This window comes from Cornus florida, unplaced genomic scaffold (assembly GCF_030987335.1).
Source record: "Cornus florida cultivar Cherokee Brave unplaced genomic scaffold, ASM3098733v1 CherokeeBrave_3.0.0_Hap2_Chr11, whole genome shotgun sequence".
NCBI lineage: Eukaryota > Viridiplantae > Streptophyta > Magnoliopsida > Cornales > Cornaceae > Cornus > Cornus florida.
The window spans coordinates 109773481-109792598 of NW_026775581.1; the positions used below are offsets into that span (position 1 = coordinate 109773481).

Genomic DNA, 19118 nt, shown 5'->3' on the forward strand with positions numbered 1-19118 from the left:
ATGTGTACCTGAGTATCAACTATGAAAAAAAAAAAAAAAAAAAAAAAAAAAATAATGGAGAGCAGAGCAAAATCTGCTTATGTTATCAAAATTGGCAAGTGGGGATGCTCTAATAACTTTGATCATGCATGGAATTTTCATCACCATGGAATAATTTCTCTGTTTGGTTCCTGTGAAGTGTCAGTTGCCATTCCTCAATACTCTCTCTATTCTTTTTCTGTGAAAGACTAATAAAATTTCATTTCTCTCTCTCCTTCTCAACAATAAAACCAATTAACTCTGATACGCATCTCTGTGTCTCCAATTTTCCTTTCCATCGCAAACCCTAGACCCAATTGTGTCAGAGTCCATTTTCAACCGTATAGAGACTCCTACTTTCTCACTCTAGTCTCCTAATCATTCTCGACACTGTAAGCATCCCCATTCTCCAAGCTCTCCCATTTGTTTATATGTGTTTGTGTGTATATGGGTATGTATAGGCTCTGCATTTAGCTGATGGGTACTTATGGTTGATTTTTGTTTCTGATGACTGCCGCATAAGTTTTTTCATATGGTAGTTGTTATTGCTTTTGTTATCATGATTTGTTCTCTGTTTTATCAAACAATAGCATGAAATTATTGAAATGCAAGTGTGTTATGTGGGTCTGTCATTTATATTGATTTTCCTGATGTTTTTGCCTTTCGATTAACTTGTAGATGTGTTCTTCTACTTCAATTGTTTTTTTTTTTTTTTTTTTTTTTTTTTTTTTTTTTTTTTTTTTTTTTGCTTATTGAACAGCCTCAGTGGTTCAATTAGGAAATAAGCTTAGGAATGAAATATCCATAATGTCTCCAATATATTCGTCTATAATACCATATTTTCAGGACGAAGCCTTTTTTTTTATTATTTTTTAATTTTTATGGCAAGAATTTTAGAGGTTAGGGGGGAGGGGGAGGGTGCAGGGCTCAAGGGTTCCCAGACATGGCACATGGGAGCAACCAACCACTCCGGCAATACCGCACTAGCCATATTTTTCTAGGCAATTAAAAAAAAATTTATTTATTGAAAAAAAAAAAAAAAAAGAAAAACCTAAAATTCCCTTAAGGGTATTCTGGGATTTTTATAAAAAATTGATCAAAATTGCAGACCAGGGGATTATTTGCACGTTACCCTTCTTCTTTTTTTATCAATTCCCCTATTCAAGCATGATTTCTTACTTCTGGAATTCTGATATATCCATTTTATCAATGTTTTATATCTAAGAAATAACAGCTGCAGGTAAAAGAAAATGTACCTTTAAGATATCTTTAATAATCTTTCTTCTTTTTTTTTTCCTTAAAAAATTTCTTTCAAGTCGCATACAAACATGACTGAAAAGTGAAAATGTGACAATTTTTACCTTACGGGCATCAAATTTTAGGTTTTTTGGTACAAAATGTGCATATTATCTTATTTGCGAGTGGACATGTTATGCATGCACGAAAAGTTGTGCTTATACTATTTCCTGGGAAAAGAAACATTGTTCATTTCTAAATAAAGATATAATATGTTTTCAGCTTGATAGAAAACTACTGTACCTTATATTCTGTGTAGTTCTTCTCTTTTTAACTTTCTGTTTCTAGTTTTCATCCTTTTGGATCTGTACGTAAACTTTCATACCTTTATTTTCTTTCTATTCACCTTTTAATTATTGCTATGTAAGGAGTGATTTAGAAAATTACTGGCAGTATCAACTTCATACCAGGATCTTAAGTTTTCAACGACTTAATACAACAAATGAATAATTTTTAAACTAAATGAATAATTTCTTATATTTTGTACAAGTGCACACCAATGGAGAACATTATTCTTCTGGGTAAATACAACAAATGGAGAACTTGCTAACTGGAGATTTCAGGAATAGGGCTGAAACGGAAATAGCTGAAATGAGGAGGAAGAATGTTATGTCAGTGGACCTTGCAATCCAAAGAGAGTTGGCATATTGGAAGAAACTAAAAAGTTTGCAATTGCTTGCAGATGTTGTCCCTATGCCTTTGCATGTGAGAATTTATCCTCTCTTGTAATTGCCTCTTGACTCTTGTCTTTGTGACTTTAATAATGGCTATATCTATGATGGTGGATTTGTATTGTCCAATTCTTTATAAATGTCAATGAAGCCATTCTATCTATATGGCATGTCCTTACAAGCCTTGATTAATTTACTTCTGATAAAGTGAAAATTGAGCCTTTTGTTACGTGGAAACTTAAAAGGGGAGGAGGTGAGTTGGTGATGTTTCTAAAGATGGAGACAGGATAGTGTTGTTCAAGTAATTTGAATGTTGTCCACTGATATTTTTGAAATCCTTGGGAGAGGTTTCTATAAACCGCTCCTAATGTAAGTGTTGCACTCAATGCTGGTCTTCTGCTACAATAATATGGTTTAGTGATTAAATGTACTATGTCTATATGCATAAAGATGGTGTGGAGGATTGTATCATATGTTTTATATTTGAGATCATAATAGAATAGGATTTATGTATCCAACCCCAAGTAATTGGAACTAGAGCTTGTGGAGTTGAATTGAGTTTGTGTTAGCTTCGTTTAGCATCTCAAGCAAAATTGCATTTGAATAGTTGAGTTGCAGTTCTGAAAAAGGGGTGTTGATGCTCTGAAATGTGAAGACAGAAAAATGGAAAAATCTGCTGATTCTTCGCAGCAAGCACAGAAGTCCAACGAACTGTTGCTGTTCCAATAAAATGGATGGGATGTGAGCTATTTGTTTGATACCATCTTGGAATGCATGAACCATACCTTGTTCATAAACAAAATGAAAGCCATGCAATTTTAGGCGAACGCATAAAGAGTCAGACGCAACCTTTGGGTTCCAAAATCTGGAACCCATCTTTTAAACATTCTAAAATTTGCATGATTGGCTGTGGCTTGACAATGTCTTTTCTTTTTTCTTCTATGTCTTAGAATATTATCCAGTATGTTTCACCAATTGGTTAACCGGTATCAGTTTCATGTTGTTAACTTGCATGTTCCTCGTATCAGGTGCCATCTTCAATTCCAAGTCCAAGTCCATTGCGGGGAAGAAATTGGGATTCAAACTCAAGTTTGAATCTGGTTCCAAGTTCATCTAGTCCAAGGCTGTCATCAACTCCAAGTCGGAATACAAGTTCAAGACCAGGGCCAAGTTCAATTTCAAGTGCAAGTCTGGTTCAGGGTCCATTATATCAGGTGTCATCTTCAAGTTCCCGTCCAAGTCCATGGCTGGCACAAAAACATATTTTAAGCTCAAGTTTGAGTCTGGTTTCAAGTCCATCTAATCTGGCTCCATCTTCAACTTTAAATCCGAGGCCAGCGCTAGTTCCAAGTCGGATTCTTAGTTCTAGACCAGGGCGGAGTCCAAATCTGGTTCAGAGTTCATTCAATCAGGTGTCGTCTTCAAATTCTAGTCCATCTTCAAATTTAAATCCGAGGCTACCACTGGTTCCAAGTCGGATTCCAAGTCCAAGACTGGGGCAACGTTCAAATCCTAGTCCAACTCCAAGACCATTGCCAAAACCAGGTTACATTCGAGGTCCAAGTTCATGGATGAGGCCAAGGCCAAGTCTGTCAAGCACAAAGAGAAAAGCATCAACTTGCAACCTCCAACGGCTCCCACCTCAACAGCCGAGACCATCTCACAGTAATCACATTAAAACAGATCAAGAGGGGCTATTCATTTGCGATTCCTGCAAAGTGCCATGCTCAGGTGCCTTGAATTTCAAGCAGCACCAAAAAGGTCAAAAGCACAAGGCTAAACTGCAACAGTTGCAGCTGAGCAGGGAAGAGGACAAGGAGGAAAAAGATCTTCGACCATGGTGTGAACTATGTCAAATTTGGTGCATAGATGAGGATTCGTTGCAGATGCACCTAAAAGGTCAAAACACCAGGCTAAACTACGACAGTTGCAAACTATGTCAAATTTGGTGCATAGATGAGGATTCATTGCAGATGCACCTAAAAGGTCAAAAACACCAGGCTAAACTACAACAGTTGGAAATTGGTAAGAAAAATGGTGGAGATCATCCATGGTGCGAACTATGTCAAATATGGTGCATGAATGAAGATGCATTTGAGCAACATCTCAAGGGCAAAAATCATGTCACTCGGCTTTATGCTACTGGGAATTAGAACAAGAGTGCTAAAACTGGAATTGGAGATGATCCAGTGAACTGAAAGAAAGCTGCTTATGTATCATTTCTTTTGCCTAAGTTCCACACACGCATGCGCACGTACACAATGAAAAGCTGCAGATTTCCTAGGACATTTTATATACTCTCATATTTATATACAGCTTATTTCACTATTTTACGTATTTTACAGATAGTGAGTATGACAAAATTTGCCCTTGTGTTAATTCTCTTGAAGTTTTATGGAACTATTTTTTCTTTTCTTCAACTTTTGTCTTTGCACAAAAACTGCTGTGGAAGGTGGATGGTTTAGATTCCAATGATGATTTCTAATACTAAAATTATGTTTCCTCCAACTGCAGTGTTGAACTGCACACAGGAATTGTCATAAATAATTAGTATTAGAATGAAAGGACTTGACACTTTGTTGGAAGAGCTATCTTTTCTATGAGCTGACTTTACCGCACGAGTCTAACTGCTAAAACTATCCGCTGTATGCATCATCTTGTTATTTGCTGATCCAGTGAGACGTGGCAGTTTTGATTCCACTAGTTATCAGATTTTCTTTCTGCAGCAATTGTTCTGGCAGCTGCAACTTGGTTTTATTGATAATAAAACCTTCCTTACAAATTCTGGTATCACATTAGCTTTAATGAATTGTTTCCAAGACATCAGGTGTACTATATGAGATTGAAAAAACTCATCTGTTCTGGATTTGGATTTATATTTCATGTAGTCTAACCTCATCATGTATTTCTAATCATTTGAAAAGAAGTTTCTCATGGGTTTTATTCATGCTTTTCCAAGTTTTGAGTTACCTCTCTACTAGGAAGACAGTGCTAATAAATATGGATGAGGCACCAGTTCTTGCATTTTGTGCATCTGTTAGCTACATGAATTCGGCCAATGAGTGGATGTTGCATCTTAATCATTGGATAACATGGGTCTTGGGACGGATACACCATCCATGGCTGAGATGTGTCAGTCGCCTCGCTGACACCATCACTAGCACTAGTGACTAGTCCAATTACATACAAATGTCCAATCCCGAATAAACTAATTATAAGTGACCCTTGTGAGGTTTTCAAAGAAAGATATTTGATCTATGCTAACCTGTGAACAATATGAGATAGGTCACTTGCCGGTGCCAGAAGACCAACAACCCGTTGACCAGCGGCTGCCTTCAAGAAACCTGTAAGGATGCTCTTCCCTTTTTTACATTTTTTTAAATATATTTTATATTTTATTTTATTTTTATGTAAGGAGTGGTTTATGTCACAAATCAACATTCTGTCTTTCTATCCTTCCTAAAATAAAATCTAATCAAATGTTCATGTCATTCAAAGACATTAAATTAGATTAGTGGTATTAGACTGGCACATTCTCTGGCCATTTTTCATCAGAGGACTCATTTTGAAAAAGGTGTTTTTTTTTTTTTTTTTTTTTTGGTTGGAAAGTGGGTGAAACTGTTTCCTGTGTAGTTTAGATAAGTCATATAATAGGTACAGATAGGATTGGGATATGTGGGCTCCTAATTAGGTAGAGAAGGATATGGCATATAGGGCACTAGGGACAGCATTAGTTTGTGGCATCTTCTGCTAAAATGGTTTGAATTAATTTTGGTAAAACTTTGGAATTCAGAATAAGACTTGGATTCCTCCAAAATGACAACTTGTAACAGAAATGTAATTGAACTCAGAAAAATGTCAAGGTTGGGCTAATATAATGCTTCATTCGGATTTAGGGAGTTGTAAAGAAAGGAAAGGAAAAGAAAAGGAATGAAATGTTGTAATCATATTGTGTTCAAAAGTGAGGCAGGAGATAAATGGAAAGTAGGGGTAGGGAGGGGGGATATCAACCTCTCAGAGTGATTTTTCTTTTCTTCCAAAAGTGGGTAGTGAAGGAAAGAAGGAATAATGAATAGGTGATTATTTGTATCACCTACTTTTTAATAGGGGATTTTATGTGTGTAAAAAGAAAAATCAAACTGTTAAGTGTCCTTTCTTTTTTTATCTTGGTAAATTGGGGGAAGTGGGGATTTGAATACAGACACATCCGCTCGGAGAACTAAGCGCTCTGCCAACTAAGCCACTGGATTGATACCTTAATTTAGTAGTTGATTTAGGTTTGTAGAAACACTAATCAGTCTTCAAAACTAGTCCTAAAAACTCAGGACAGGGAGAGTGGGAGAGGGGGGGCAGAAAAACAAGTTGGCATTCCTGATGCCTAGCCGCATGCCAACATGCCAAGCACTGGCACACGTTCTTGAACTCATCTGGACCAGTTGACATTGCATCAAATGCTGACAATTGTCCTAATCAGAGCCAAAATTCCGGGATTTACAATGCTAATTATTGTCCATCTTCCATCAATCTAAGAGCAAACAGACAACCTTTTTCTGTTTTGTACCCACCCCAGTTAGCAACAACAATCAAACATTTTATCAATTATTTGGATGGAATGTATGAATAACCTCAGTCAATTCATGTGCTATCATATCTTTCCTTATTAATTCTATCATGTTAACTTTGTTCTTTCTCTTCTCCGAGTATTACTATTAATGTGGAATACGTCACTTTTCTTAACCGTTGTACTCAAAAGTCTTCTTTACAGATGTTCAATCCATTTTAACCGATTTTTTCTCCAACCGGTGCTACTCCAACCATAAAGCGTGGTTAGTCTAATAGTTGTTCGGTAGAATTATGGTAAATGTCTCCTGCATTATGAATAATTGAGCCTGAATAACGAACATTTTCAAATTTTTGTACCTCTTGATTCTCAATTCTCATTACATTCTCATTTATCTTTTTAGATTTGCTGAAGTTACACTTCATATCTCCAGTTTTATTTTGACTTATCTTAAAGCCATTTAGTTCAAAAGCTTCTTTCCAAATCTCCAATTTGGCATTAACTCACTTTCTACTCTCGTAAACTAAAATAATATCATGGACAAATAACATACACCTCCCTAAGTGCCCCACCAGTAATTTACCAAACAGTACATCTAAATTAGAAAAGAGAGAGAGTCTCTCTCTCTCTCTCTCAGACACACACACTCATTTGTCTTTAAATAGATGTGTTGTATGGGTATTGGTGTATAACACAACTAAGAGAAAAGAATATGGAGAATTCTCAAGAGTGTGCCAGAGTAGCTAAGGATGTTTCACTTCAAGAACTTAGGGATAGCCTTTCTGAGTTTGCTAGAGTGAGGGGATGGGATCAATATCACAGTCCAAGGAATCTTCTTTTGGCTCTGGTAAGTCCAAAGTATACACATGTCAACTAAAAACATCATGAAGTTTGCATATATATATATATATATATATATATATATATATATATATATATATATATATATTGTTTAAGATGTATTATACAGTATATACATACATATTTGTACTAAATTGTGCAGGTGGGAGAGGTGGGAGAGCTGTGTGTGATATTCCAGTGGAAGGGAGAAGTAGCAAGAGGGCTACCCAATTGGAGTGCTGATGATAAGGAACATCTAGAGGAGGAGCTCTCTGATGTTCTGCTTTATCTAATTCAGCTAGCTGATGTGTGTGGGCTCGATCTCGGCCAAGCTGCTATATCAAAGATTGTCAAGAATGCTCAGAAATACCCAGTTGGTAATTCAACTTCTTCTTCCACCTAAGTAAACTTGGAACCTCCTTGCATGCCCATCTCAATATGTATGCCAGTCTTGTGTGATTTTCCTTTTACTACCAAACCTGTGTGCTTAAGTATGTCTCTCAGAGTCTCAGACATATTAATAGCAAATAAGCAAAGTTTAGAAGAAAAGGATTTCACCTTTGTTATCTGCAGCTTCTCAACTTTTACTGGTTATCATTATCATAACAATGTATAGACTATCAAAGCCTCCTTGATGTAATAGGCATTTATATTGCTGTCATCAACTTTTACTGGCAAGTGTTTTGGGCTAGTCTTGCATGAGACTCCTGCCAACGCGGGGTCTAGAAAGAGTCAGATGTACGTAGCCTTACTCCTATGTGCGGAGAGGCTATTTTCGTATTCCTCTTTGTTGCCGTGTATATTCAAGCAATCATAATTTTTGTTTGCTAGGTGTTTGACAAGTGAAATGATTTTCTATTGCTGTTATCTCATTTTTTCTGTTAATTTTTTGTCCAAATGGATGTCTTCCCCAAATGCAAAGGTTATTAATTTCTGGAGTGGATTGGATTTCTTGCCATTACAGGGCCTGTTTGAGTGTGGTCCTGTGGTAGAAGGTTTTATCCATCTCTCTGAGGCATATTAATAACAAATTTAGCAAGTTTTGGAGAAAAGTTTTTTTTTAATGTCTGCCACAGGGTTTGAGCTATTGAATCTGAACTCAAGGGCTGTCATGAAATTAGAATCGGAGAAAAGTAACTCAGAAAATTAAATCAATTTTTTCTCAAATTTCACAAATTTCAATTCTAAAGCTCCAATTCCATGCGCGTAAGAAGTTATTAAGTCAGCCTGCAGTGCCCAACGTGTAAAGAATGTACTCTAATAATTTTGATCGGGAGATTGTTCAACAACATTGTTAACTGCTAATCTTGATCAAGTACTACACATCATATTTGCGCACTTTAAATTGAATAATGTTACACCTATACACCAACAGAATGCGCATAATATAGAATTTCTCATACACAGAAATGATTCTGAAATAAATTTGAAAAAAAAAAATCTTTGGAAGTTTGAAATGTCAATTTAAATTAATAAATCGAAGGTATAGCCACTATGCTATGTCGATGTAGTGGTATCAGTCGTGATATAACGAATTCGAATAAAATTAATATAAATTGATCGATACGAATCCCCTATCAGATTTGAAAAAAGATTTGCAACCATTAAACTTAAAAAGAAGGAAAGTGGATGGGTTGGTGTCCCACCTTAGGCGTGTATTGGCCTCAGCCGAAAGAACTCTGAAATGGAAGAAGAAAATTTCCGTACAAATCTGTCCACATTCCGAAAGAAGCCACAGAGATGCGGTCCCCACAAAGATCATTACCAGTTGAAAGAGCTTTAATTATTTGTTGGTGACAGCAACATGGGTATGGTGTGTGTGGGGTCATTATTTCATGAATCCAATCTAAATATGTTAAGGCCCAAAGAGATAGAATGTTAATACTCAAATTGACTCACCAACTACTTTTTCTATTACTAATATTTTGTGTACTACCAAACATTTAATTTCTATAAGCTAAAATATAAGTCTTTTCATTTAATGAGCTGATTGAAATAGGTCACCTTCCATTGATATTATGCTGATTTTCAATAGAAAAAATAAAGAAAGGCATGTGCATAATGATTTAATTGAGGTAGGGTTTAACATTAATGGAGCCATTGGTGTGAGGGTTATCATTGGAATTTTGCACTTCAATCATGCAATGATCACCAAAATCACACCATAATTTTGTGTTGTACACTTGTACTAGCATGGTTGTTCTGGGCCGAGTACCATCTTATTTAGAAATAAAATTAAATTAGAGTTTAAAAGTTTTAATTTCGGTAAACGTTTTTTGTAGCTCAACATTTAGGTTGCTTTCTATTATTTTTGGGAGTCCAATCCGATTTTGAAATTTTGCATCTCTTACCTCTAATATAACATTTTTGTCCTAAAAAAAATAAAATAAAAAAAGTCCCAATTCCACCCCCTCACAGCACATCAATTTGGTTCATATACATGACTACTAATATAATTGTTTAAGGGCTGTATGGAGTATTTAAATATAACTGGGGAGTGGAATTGAGAAAATAATTTGTGTATAGTATAAAAATTTATAAGATTCCTTCTTTCACTGTTTATAAGCTTTCTTCATATGTCCATTGTTGACTAGTCACTACAGAATTTTTTGTTATCATGACAATAAAAATGACAATGACAATGAAATTATGAGGAAAAAAAAAAATGTGATTGAAACAAAAATTAAGATCTGATAACCAAATTGAATTTATGTCAGGAGATTCATAATGAAAGTAATATTTACTTTGTAAGACAATTTCTTGGAGAGATATATTGTTTGGTAAGCTTTACAAAGAAAACTTTTAGGTTTCATTGACGATCACAACCTATTCAAGGAAAATCACATAAAAATTTTGAACAAGGAAATCAAAATATATTAATAATATTAAAATAATTTGAGAGTTCAAACAAAATTCTTATTATTATTATTATTTTTACGATATTCTAAATATCAAGCAATTCAAGAATTAATGAAATATGAAACATAGATTTGCACTTTTATACAAATATAAATATGACTTGTAATATCCTTCTCTAGTAAGTAAAATAAAACTTCTCAGTCATATTCATAATCTATAGTAAAAAGAAGATAGTGACACCATTAGTTAATTTCATCAATGTTTTTCATTTTTTTTCTTGATCTTAAAGGAGACTCAACTTCTCGGAGATAATATTAGACTAAATGTATTAATTAATACAAATTGAAGATAAACCAATAAATACTAATGAGATACTCTAATTGTAAGAGATAATAATATTAGACTAAATTGATTAATTAATACAAATTAAAGATAACTAATAAATATTAATGAGATGACATCACACGAATCTGCATGAATAAATAATCAATTTATTTTTATAATGGTTTGGTTTACTTTTCCCACTTTAATAACATTACTTTCTTTTCTTTTCTTTTTTTCTTTTTTCTTTTTTTCATGTTATCTTTTCAAATACGCAATATAATTGCTTTTCAATTTTCTAACGCCAAAGGGGACCACTACTTTATAGTACTACTTTAGCTTGAAAAAACAAAAAACAGATGTATTAACAATTCTATAAAAGAAAAATCAAGGTAGTTTAAGGGATACTTTGTGAGATTATTAGATGTGAATGTTGACTTTCTTTCTTTTAGTTAAAAAATTTTCATGACTCAGACACACATATTATATTTGCCAGGACATAATAATAAAAAAATAAAAACACACACACACATATTATATAATATATATATATATATATATATATATATATATATATATATATATATATGGAGAGAGAAGAAAGGAGGGTGGTGGAGAGAATCTAAACAGACCCATATCCTGAACTTCACCAAAAAAATTCCATAAAAAGATATAAATGAGAGAAGATAGACCCAGGTGTCGACAAATCTCTTGTCCCTTCTCTTGTAATTTTGTGCTTCTCTCTCCTCCATCTTCCTTTCTTGTAAGACTGGCCCAGCAGATCCAAATCTCCGATTTTTCTTTTCAGTTTTCTACGCTCCATGACGATCTAAGCCGTCTTTCATGGCGTTTCCACAACACCCATTTCCTTGTTTCAGCTCTCTGAGGCTCTGTGCTCTGTTTTCTGGCTCATGGGTTTTTCTAGATTCTTCTTCTTTTCTTTTGGGTACTGTGGAACATCAAGTTATGAGTTGTTCAAATGAGTGAATTTGTAGTGGGTTTTTGAAGCTAGGTTCTGGGTGTGATGTGAGGTAAATTTTCAAATCTCTCTGTATTTCCAATTTGTAAAGATATTTTCAATATTTATTTTCTTATCTGGGATGTTTTTGTATGTGTGTGTATATATAGAAATGCACTGTTGCACACACACATATCGGTGTTTTCCTTTGATGTTTTCCTTTTGTGATAGAGTTCCACAATAATGAGTTTGATGATTGGGATTTATGCATTGTGACTGGATCCTTTTTCCTTTTCTTTCATATTTTTTGTTTTTCTCTATTTCTCCTTTAAATTTTGATTAGCCATTGATCATGTCTGTGATACTTGCTGATTATTGTTGCATCTTTTTAAAATTTGCTCTCATAGACATTGAAATTCTTAAATCTGATTTAGATGTCTTATACTAATGTGAAAAGTGAGTCAAATCTGCTCAATTGTTGAAACAAAATGTTACATGTGTTATTCTTACTTGGTCGATGTTATTATTGTTCTATCACATTGTTTAGGCATCTGATTCTGATTTGACTCTAATTTTCCTAATTTCTCTTTGTTATGAGAATGTTATGGTGGCCAGATAACATTAACATATCCTTATATCAACAGTACACATTTCCTGAATTTTACCTGTAATTTCCCGTATTTCTGAAAGATTCCATGATTTTTCATCAATTTTATAGAAAGATTACGGAACAATAATGTCCCTTTTTCTTATTTTTCATTTAAGCTACCTATTGTTGTTATATTGCTGGGGTTCACTTTAGCCAAATTGCATGTAAAAGATAAATATAAGAGCACTTATTTGATTCATTTGTTCAATGTTCTTCTTCGTGTAATTGTAAACTCTTACTCTGTCACAAAGAAGTTGAGTCTAAGTAACCAATGGAAGAAGGAAAAATTATTGCCAATTTTTTCTGGAAGATGACCATGACCTTTGTGAAACATTTTGTACACAGACATTTGAAGTGGTTGTATTAATTGATTGTATAATTTTCAGTTTTAAATTGGGGTAGAGTTGCAAAGCGTTGTTATATATGCTGCCAAAATCTGTTAAAGTTCAACTTCAGCAGTGAGTTTTGAAAATATTTTGTTTGTCCAACCTATCAAAAGAATGTTGATTGTATGATCATTGTGAAGTCCTTTTCTAAGTTGAGTCGTAGCAGCAACCTATTGTTACTAGTTGATTCTTCTTGTTCTACAGCTTACATTGGCAACTCCATAATGTCAGAGTCTGAAGATATTATTCCAACCTCTGTGTTTACAAGTTCAAATTCTACATTGGACTCAACATAATATTTTCCTAGATTAATTTGGTCAGTTACTAATCAGCTTAAAATTGATCATGACAATTTAACCATATAATTGAAACTGGCCCATCTGGATATTTTTTAGTTCTGTGACAGGCTACACATGAATGTGTGGTGATGAATTATTTTTCCATCTAATATTTCCCTCCAATCACCCTGCATAGGTGGGACATATGTGTGCTCAAAGCAACTAACCCGTTATTGTTTTAGTTGTGTATTATTCTCTAAATAGAATTTATAGTGCACGGTTTATATTGTTACTCAAACCTCTGGTCCTTCTCTTTTTAGGTCAATGTCGGGAATTGTAATGGATACACAGTGTACAAGCTTCCTCCCTGGATGTTACTCCACTAGAGATCTTAAAGTGGGTGCTAATAGTGGTACATGGCCCCCGTTTAATAATGATAGAACCCCGAAGAGTGAGCACACTTACAGTATTTTATTGCCACCACCTGCTACAAACCAATATTCAGGGTGTGACAAGAAAATGATGAGGCAGACAATGCTCATGCAGGAAGCCACATTTAGGGATCAGGTATTTTCTTTCTCAACTTCCGGTACCGGGGCAATGAAATTTACTTGTCAAGTCTCTTTGACTTGGGCACCTTAGCCGTTTTCATGATTTCATCAATGGAACCCTCCCATTCCGTTTTTCATTTCATTAGTGGCATAATTTTTTTTTTTTTCTTGATGTATGTATATTTTTTCCGTTCTTTAAAATGCCTGAAGTGGTCCTAAACATTATATAGGATAGGCTTTCTTCAAATGATGCCAGAAACAAAATGGCTTCATTAAAGAATACCTTGTTGTAAGAAACAATTGAATGTTTTAATTTCAGTTGGATTTCAAAATGCTTCCCTAGTTTTTCCTCAGCATATGAATATGACTTTTCAAGTTCTTTCTGCCGATTCTGATAAATTGTTTTGATGCTTGGGTTGATGTTTTTGAGTATCAAATCAATTTTGTATTCTAGAAATTTATTAATTTAGAGTGCATTTAACAACTCTAAGAGAATAATGACTTCTGGTAGCAAATAAAAATTAAGAGTGCATTTGTTAGAAGCAGTTCCAGAAAATTTAGGTGCATCTGTTTTTTAAGTAAGTGGGATCAAAGAAGAAGAGGAACGCCTGTACAGATCACCGTATTGAATCTTATTTAGAAAACATTCTTCATCTGAACACACCCTTTTGGCATGTTTCTGGCATTTAGGAATGATCATTAAGGAGGCCAGCCAAACTGAACTTGATTTTGTGAAGTATCATTACAACTCTTAAAACACTTGATACTTTTGATATTTGATATTTGATATATGTTTTACCCATCCAGGTCCAAGAACTCCACCGCCTTTATAGAAGACAAAGGAAATTGATGGATCAACTTGCAGGGAGAGAAATATCTGAACATCAATTGCATTTACAGACTTTTCAGTCAAATCCTTTAATGTCTCAAAATTCATTTGAGTATCCCGATAAGACATGGCAAATTCCAAGTATGCCCTGGATAAATCCTGCTGGCAGTAGACCATCCGTTTCAAATGCTGAAAACTTGAAAGCATCATCAAATTTATTGAACAGAGCAGGTCTTGGGCCTGCACAAACTGAGAAAAGTTTGAAAGACTGCAACTTGTTGGAATATAAATGCAAGAACACTAAAAGAAGAATATTGGATCTTGAACTTCCAGCTGATGAGTACATCAATAGTGAAGAACGGGAGGGTTTCAGAGAAGAAAAGGTTTCTGTATTTCCTGAGGGGTCATTTAACCCTCCAAAGGGAATGTTAGAGGTCTTTCCGAAGAGTGATTTAAAACTGTTTCCTTGCGAAGGTCAGTTCAACTCTGTTTACCAAGGAGGTTCTTCCACTCATGCTTTTTCTAGGGGAACCGATGATTCATCTGGTGTGAATGGACCCATTTGGCTCAAGGATGCAGCAACTCCAAGTTCTGTTAATTTTCTAGGCTCTGACACCTACCACAGGAAGATCCCGTGCTGGGATCTGGATCCATCTGCAAAGTTAACCTCAGGCTTCCAAATTCTTTCGAAGGAAGTTGCCCACAATATTGAGACAGGAAGGAATACTGAAGTTTCAAAGGTTATTAATCTAGACATTGACAGGCAATGGCAGCTGCTACCTCACAATGAGGAAGCTGGTAAGTTTTGTGTTAAATAAGTTCAACAAACTTTAATAAAATCTTATTTTTTTAATTGTGATCTTCTTCTTATCTTATAAGTAGATTTATTGCTCAACCTTTAAAGATATTCATGTTCAATTATATTGTAGTAATTATTTATCTTTTCATATGTCTACAAACATCATTTTCAGGGCAAAGCAGAATGAACATGAATTCTCTCCCTCAAATTTCCACCCCTGGAAAATTACCCATGCCATCTAAATCATTACAAGCTGAACTTCGAACTGAAATTGGAATGGTCAATCAATTGAATAAGTGTGATGGAAATTTGTGGAGTGGAAGAACAAATTTTAGCTTAGAAACCTGTATAAGGAATGATGTCATCAACGACAATTATCCGGGACTGGTTGATTCTTTCACATCCAGCACATGTCAACTTGTTTCTCAGTCTAGTGTGGCCAAATATGAGCCAGCTTCATTATCCCCTCAGAGAAAGCCAATACATAGCTTTAGGCAGAACCCTATAGCAGTTCAAGCGCTTCCTTGCTTTAATGTCCCCATGCAATTGAATAAGAGTTCTAAATCATCTTTGGGGTGTTCTGGGCTTAAAGGAAACAACTTTCATGTGAGCAGAAACTCAAGATGTAGTAGCCCAAGTGGGGGGAGTGTTAGCCATCTTGGGAACAGCTTTAATCACCTGAACTGCAGTAGTGCAAATGGTTCTGCTTCTAAACTCAATAACCTTACAAAGTATGCTCGGGATTCAGATTGTAAGGATGAAAATTCTGCAAAGGGTGTGGACTTGAATTTAATGCCTCCTAGCTGTTTGTTAGAAATTCCAGGTTCTCAACCAAAATTTGGTACTGCAACTGGTGTAAAGAAGTTTGAGGAATTGGTTGGGGATTTGCCTTGGCTTAGAGAAAAACCAGATTACAATGTGAAAACCAGTAAGGAAATTGAAGATTTCACCCGGATAGATTCAGTTGAGCCAAAAAGTTTTCAGACAACTGACTGCTTGAGTAATGAAAAGAGTTTTGGATCTTCCAACTTTGATAAGCCTCATGTTTGCCAGTTTTCTGCTCTTACTTCTCCGTACAGGTCTCATCCTAGTCCATCTGAAGACAAGGACATTGGGAAAAGTGAAAATTTTGGGGAACTCGATATTAACTTGCTTCACAATCCTGCATCCAACTCAGGAGAACGGTGCACTGTGGATGATCTGGTAGAGGTTCCAGCTGATAAAATGACTTTGGGGGTTGGAAATCACATCGACTTGAACTCCTGCATAAATGAAGATGATTTGTCAGCAAAGCATACTGTTCCTACGGTTGTGATGAAAGCATTAGAAGAAATAGATTTGGAAGCACCCGTGAGTCCAGAAAACAAGGAATCTTCCCCACCTAGAGGAAAATTGGAGAAAAACCAACTTGAAACACACCTCCAGCTCTTAAAACAGGATCATGAGGACCCACAGGAGGAACTTATTAGGATGGCAGCAGAGGTTATAGTTGAGTTTTCATCATTTGGGTTACAGAAATCCTTGGAAGACGCTGCTTGTGAGCCTTTGGTAGCTTGTCCCGGTGATTCCCTCCAGTGGTTTGCCGGGGTAGTCTCTTCTGCAGCTGGTAATGTAGAGAATGAGATGGGAGTAGTTTTGAGTGGTGATCACAAGGAGCTTTCATCCGGGAGTGATTCCTTTGAGCGCATGACGATGAAGCTGACAGAGACAGAAGTGGAAGAGAATTGTTGTGGGAAGAATGGGCAAAAAGAGGAGGAAACTGGTGAAATTTTATCACCAAGTCAGCCAAAGAGGGGCCGGTCAAGGAAGGGGAGGCTGCACCAGGACTTTCAAACAGACGTTCTACCATCTCTCGCCTCTTTATCGAGGCATGAGGTGAAGAAGGATCTTCAAACAATTGGAGGGCTGATGGAAGCTGCGGCTACTCTTCTGGTGACTGGTTCAGGAAGAAGAAATGGAGGAAGAAATGGGTGCACAAAAGCAAGGAGGCGGTCAAGTGTTTCCCCTTCCAATGTGATAGGGAGCACATCGCCCTCACTTTTGAAGCAACAAAGCAATGACTGCACTGTTCTCACATTTGGGGCAAGAAGTCTAACAGGATGGGGGAAGAAAAATAGACGGCAGCGGGGTCAGAGATTTCCAGCTAGGAATCCTGCCGTCATATTTTGCTGAGCTGAGTGCTAAGGGAGAGATTTTGGTTTCACTTAGGAAGAAGGTAAGAAGGGGGTTCTGCAGGTTTGAGTTTATTAAGAAGGTAAGAAAGGGGGCTTCTACACTTTTGAGTTTATTAATGGACAATTTGATTGTACATGTCTTCATAGCCCAAAAATATTTTGGGGCTGTCTGATTATATTGTATAAGCATGCATGGGTGCATGTGTAGTTAAGAAAAGGAAAAGTAGGCAAACCCAGTGCATGAGTAATTACCATATATCTTAAACTGTGAGAGCGAAGTTATTTACCAATGGAGGATCTGTTATATATATATATATATATATATACTCGCTTACACGCACTATTATTGAGTTATTAGAACTATTTGAGGAAAGCAGAGTTAAAATTGGTGAAGCACAGCGAGGGCTACTTGACCTTCTGTAGTTGTATAGATTTCTATATAGTATCTGTTTGGCTGTGACCAATTGTGCATTAGATCTGGAAATGTGAAAAAAGCTACTGTGAAATTTTAATCGCCAAGTGTGAATTTCATGCTGTCAAAGGCTCAATAGTTCTCCCATGGCTCATCCAACGGGTGAAATTGCAGGGTTCCGAAGTATTCCTCTTTCTCTAAACAACATCAAACAGGCTCTCGAGTACTATCAGTAACACAATATTCTAAAACCATGGAAATCATTTTCTGCAAGAAAGAGTGAAACTCAGCTCTTCAAGAGCGGGGAGACTTGGACTAAGAATCTACTAACAGGGATCTATTTACTACTACTTTTTAGTTCACTTGAGAGGTTGTATATATCGCCATGAAAATGAGTGAAATAAGAGTCGCGCATGTTACAAGCTTTCTTTCTATGACTTGTGAATTTAGTTTTTCAGGAGTAATTTGGGAAAACTTTTCAAACACATGCAATGTATCCATAAATATGCAAAAACTTGAGGTCAATTGTCCCTATTCGGTGACCCAGCATAAAGCTCTTCTGTGTGTGTTAATGTCCTATGTAGCATCCATTTTTCATTTATAGATAAGCAACTCCTGCATGACATATCGCACCAATGATACAGAGCCATATAATTTTAGAAAATTATTCAGGAGAAATTCTATATTTTGATATTAGAGATGTTTGTTTTTAGTAGTTTTAAAGTCCTGGCAGAAGTATATACGAGATATTAGAGGAAATTAATTAATTTTGCTTATCATTATTTGAACATAATGTTTGAATTTGCAAATGTTCAGAATTGATTGTTTGAAATTAAATTATTGGGCCTTAAACTTATTTAATGATATTTCTCTTCACAATATAGATAGAGATACCTTTGTGATTTAAAACTACTCATGTGCACGGAATAAATTCTTTTCTCGGCATGAATGAAAAAACATAGAAGGCAATACATTAACATAACTTTTGGACCTATAAAAGTCTGTAAAATTCAAGAAGTATATAAGAACTTGAAGCAGCTTATTTCTAACTTTGTATCCAGAAGAATAATGAACTAGCTTGTATCCATTTTTTTCAAAATTTTTTTAAAGATTTTTGGATTCAAAGTCGTGCCTAGTGATGGAATCAACACAACACATGATGGAGATAATTTTTACTGGAAATAATTTTGTTGGGTGTGACAAACAGATGATTAGGTGTTATTTCTTTTTTTTTTTTTTTTTTTTTTTTGTTAGGATAAAGTTGTAGAAAACACTAAGATATACTTTCACTCTTAATTTTTAAAAGTATGCTATTAATCCTCCTACTTTAAAAAAATTGTGCTAAAACATCTCTTAATTTACTTTTTGTAGAATTTCGACATAAAGTAATCATGTAATGTCCCTTATGTCATTTTAATCTTTCAAAATTGACTAAGGAGAGTGTATGCTAATAATCTCATAACAAATGAGTGTTATGTGCACATTAACAATATTTAACTAACTTTTAATAATTTTC

General features: G+C 35.3%; 3 protein-coding genes across 5 annotated transcripts; all 3 read left to right on the forward strand.

The window, feature by feature from the left end:
* LOC132286097 (uncharacterized) lies at positions 1-4405 on the forward strand. 3 transcript variants are annotated; one of them, XM_059788361.1, is made up of 3 exons: positions 1-410; positions 1805-2019; positions 3014-4405. In XM_059788361.1, exons 2-3 carry the CDS (start codon positions 1849-1851, stop codon positions 4136-4138), a joined length of 1296 nt encoding a protein of 431 aa, XP_059644344.1. In that variant the 5' UTR covers positions 1-410; positions 1805-1848; the 3' UTR covers positions 4139-4405. The 3 variants fall into 3 exon arrangements, with proteins under 3 accessions (XP_059644344.1, XP_059644346.1, XP_059644345.1); XM_059788363.1 differs by having other exon boundaries at positions 11-410; positions 1884-2019; XM_059788362.1 differs by having other exon boundaries at positions 13-410; positions 1878-2019.
* A 2781-nt stretch (positions 4406-7186) lies between these two features.
* On the forward strand, positions 7187-8253 carry LOC132286434 (uncharacterized). Its single transcript, XM_059788767.1, has 2 exons — positions 7187-7393; positions 7550-8253. The coding sequence occupies exons 1-2, from the start codon at positions 7259-7261 to the stop codon at positions 7787-7789; spliced, it is 375 nt and encodes a 124-aa protein (XP_059644750.1). The 5' UTR covers positions 7187-7258; the 3' UTR covers positions 7790-8253.
* Positions 8254-11168: 2915 nt separating this feature from the next.
* On the forward strand, positions 11169-17664 carry LOC132282421 (uncharacterized). The gene is made up of 4 exons (XM_059784096.1): positions 11169-11597; positions 13158-13404; positions 14196-15015; positions 15189-17664. Exons 2-4 carry the CDS (start codon positions 13162-13164, stop codon positions 17186-17188), a joined length of 3063 nt encoding a protein of 1020 aa, XP_059640079.1. The 5' UTR covers positions 11169-11597; positions 13158-13161; the 3' UTR covers positions 17189-17664.
* The last annotated feature ends 1454 nt before the right edge of the window (positions 17665-19118 follow it).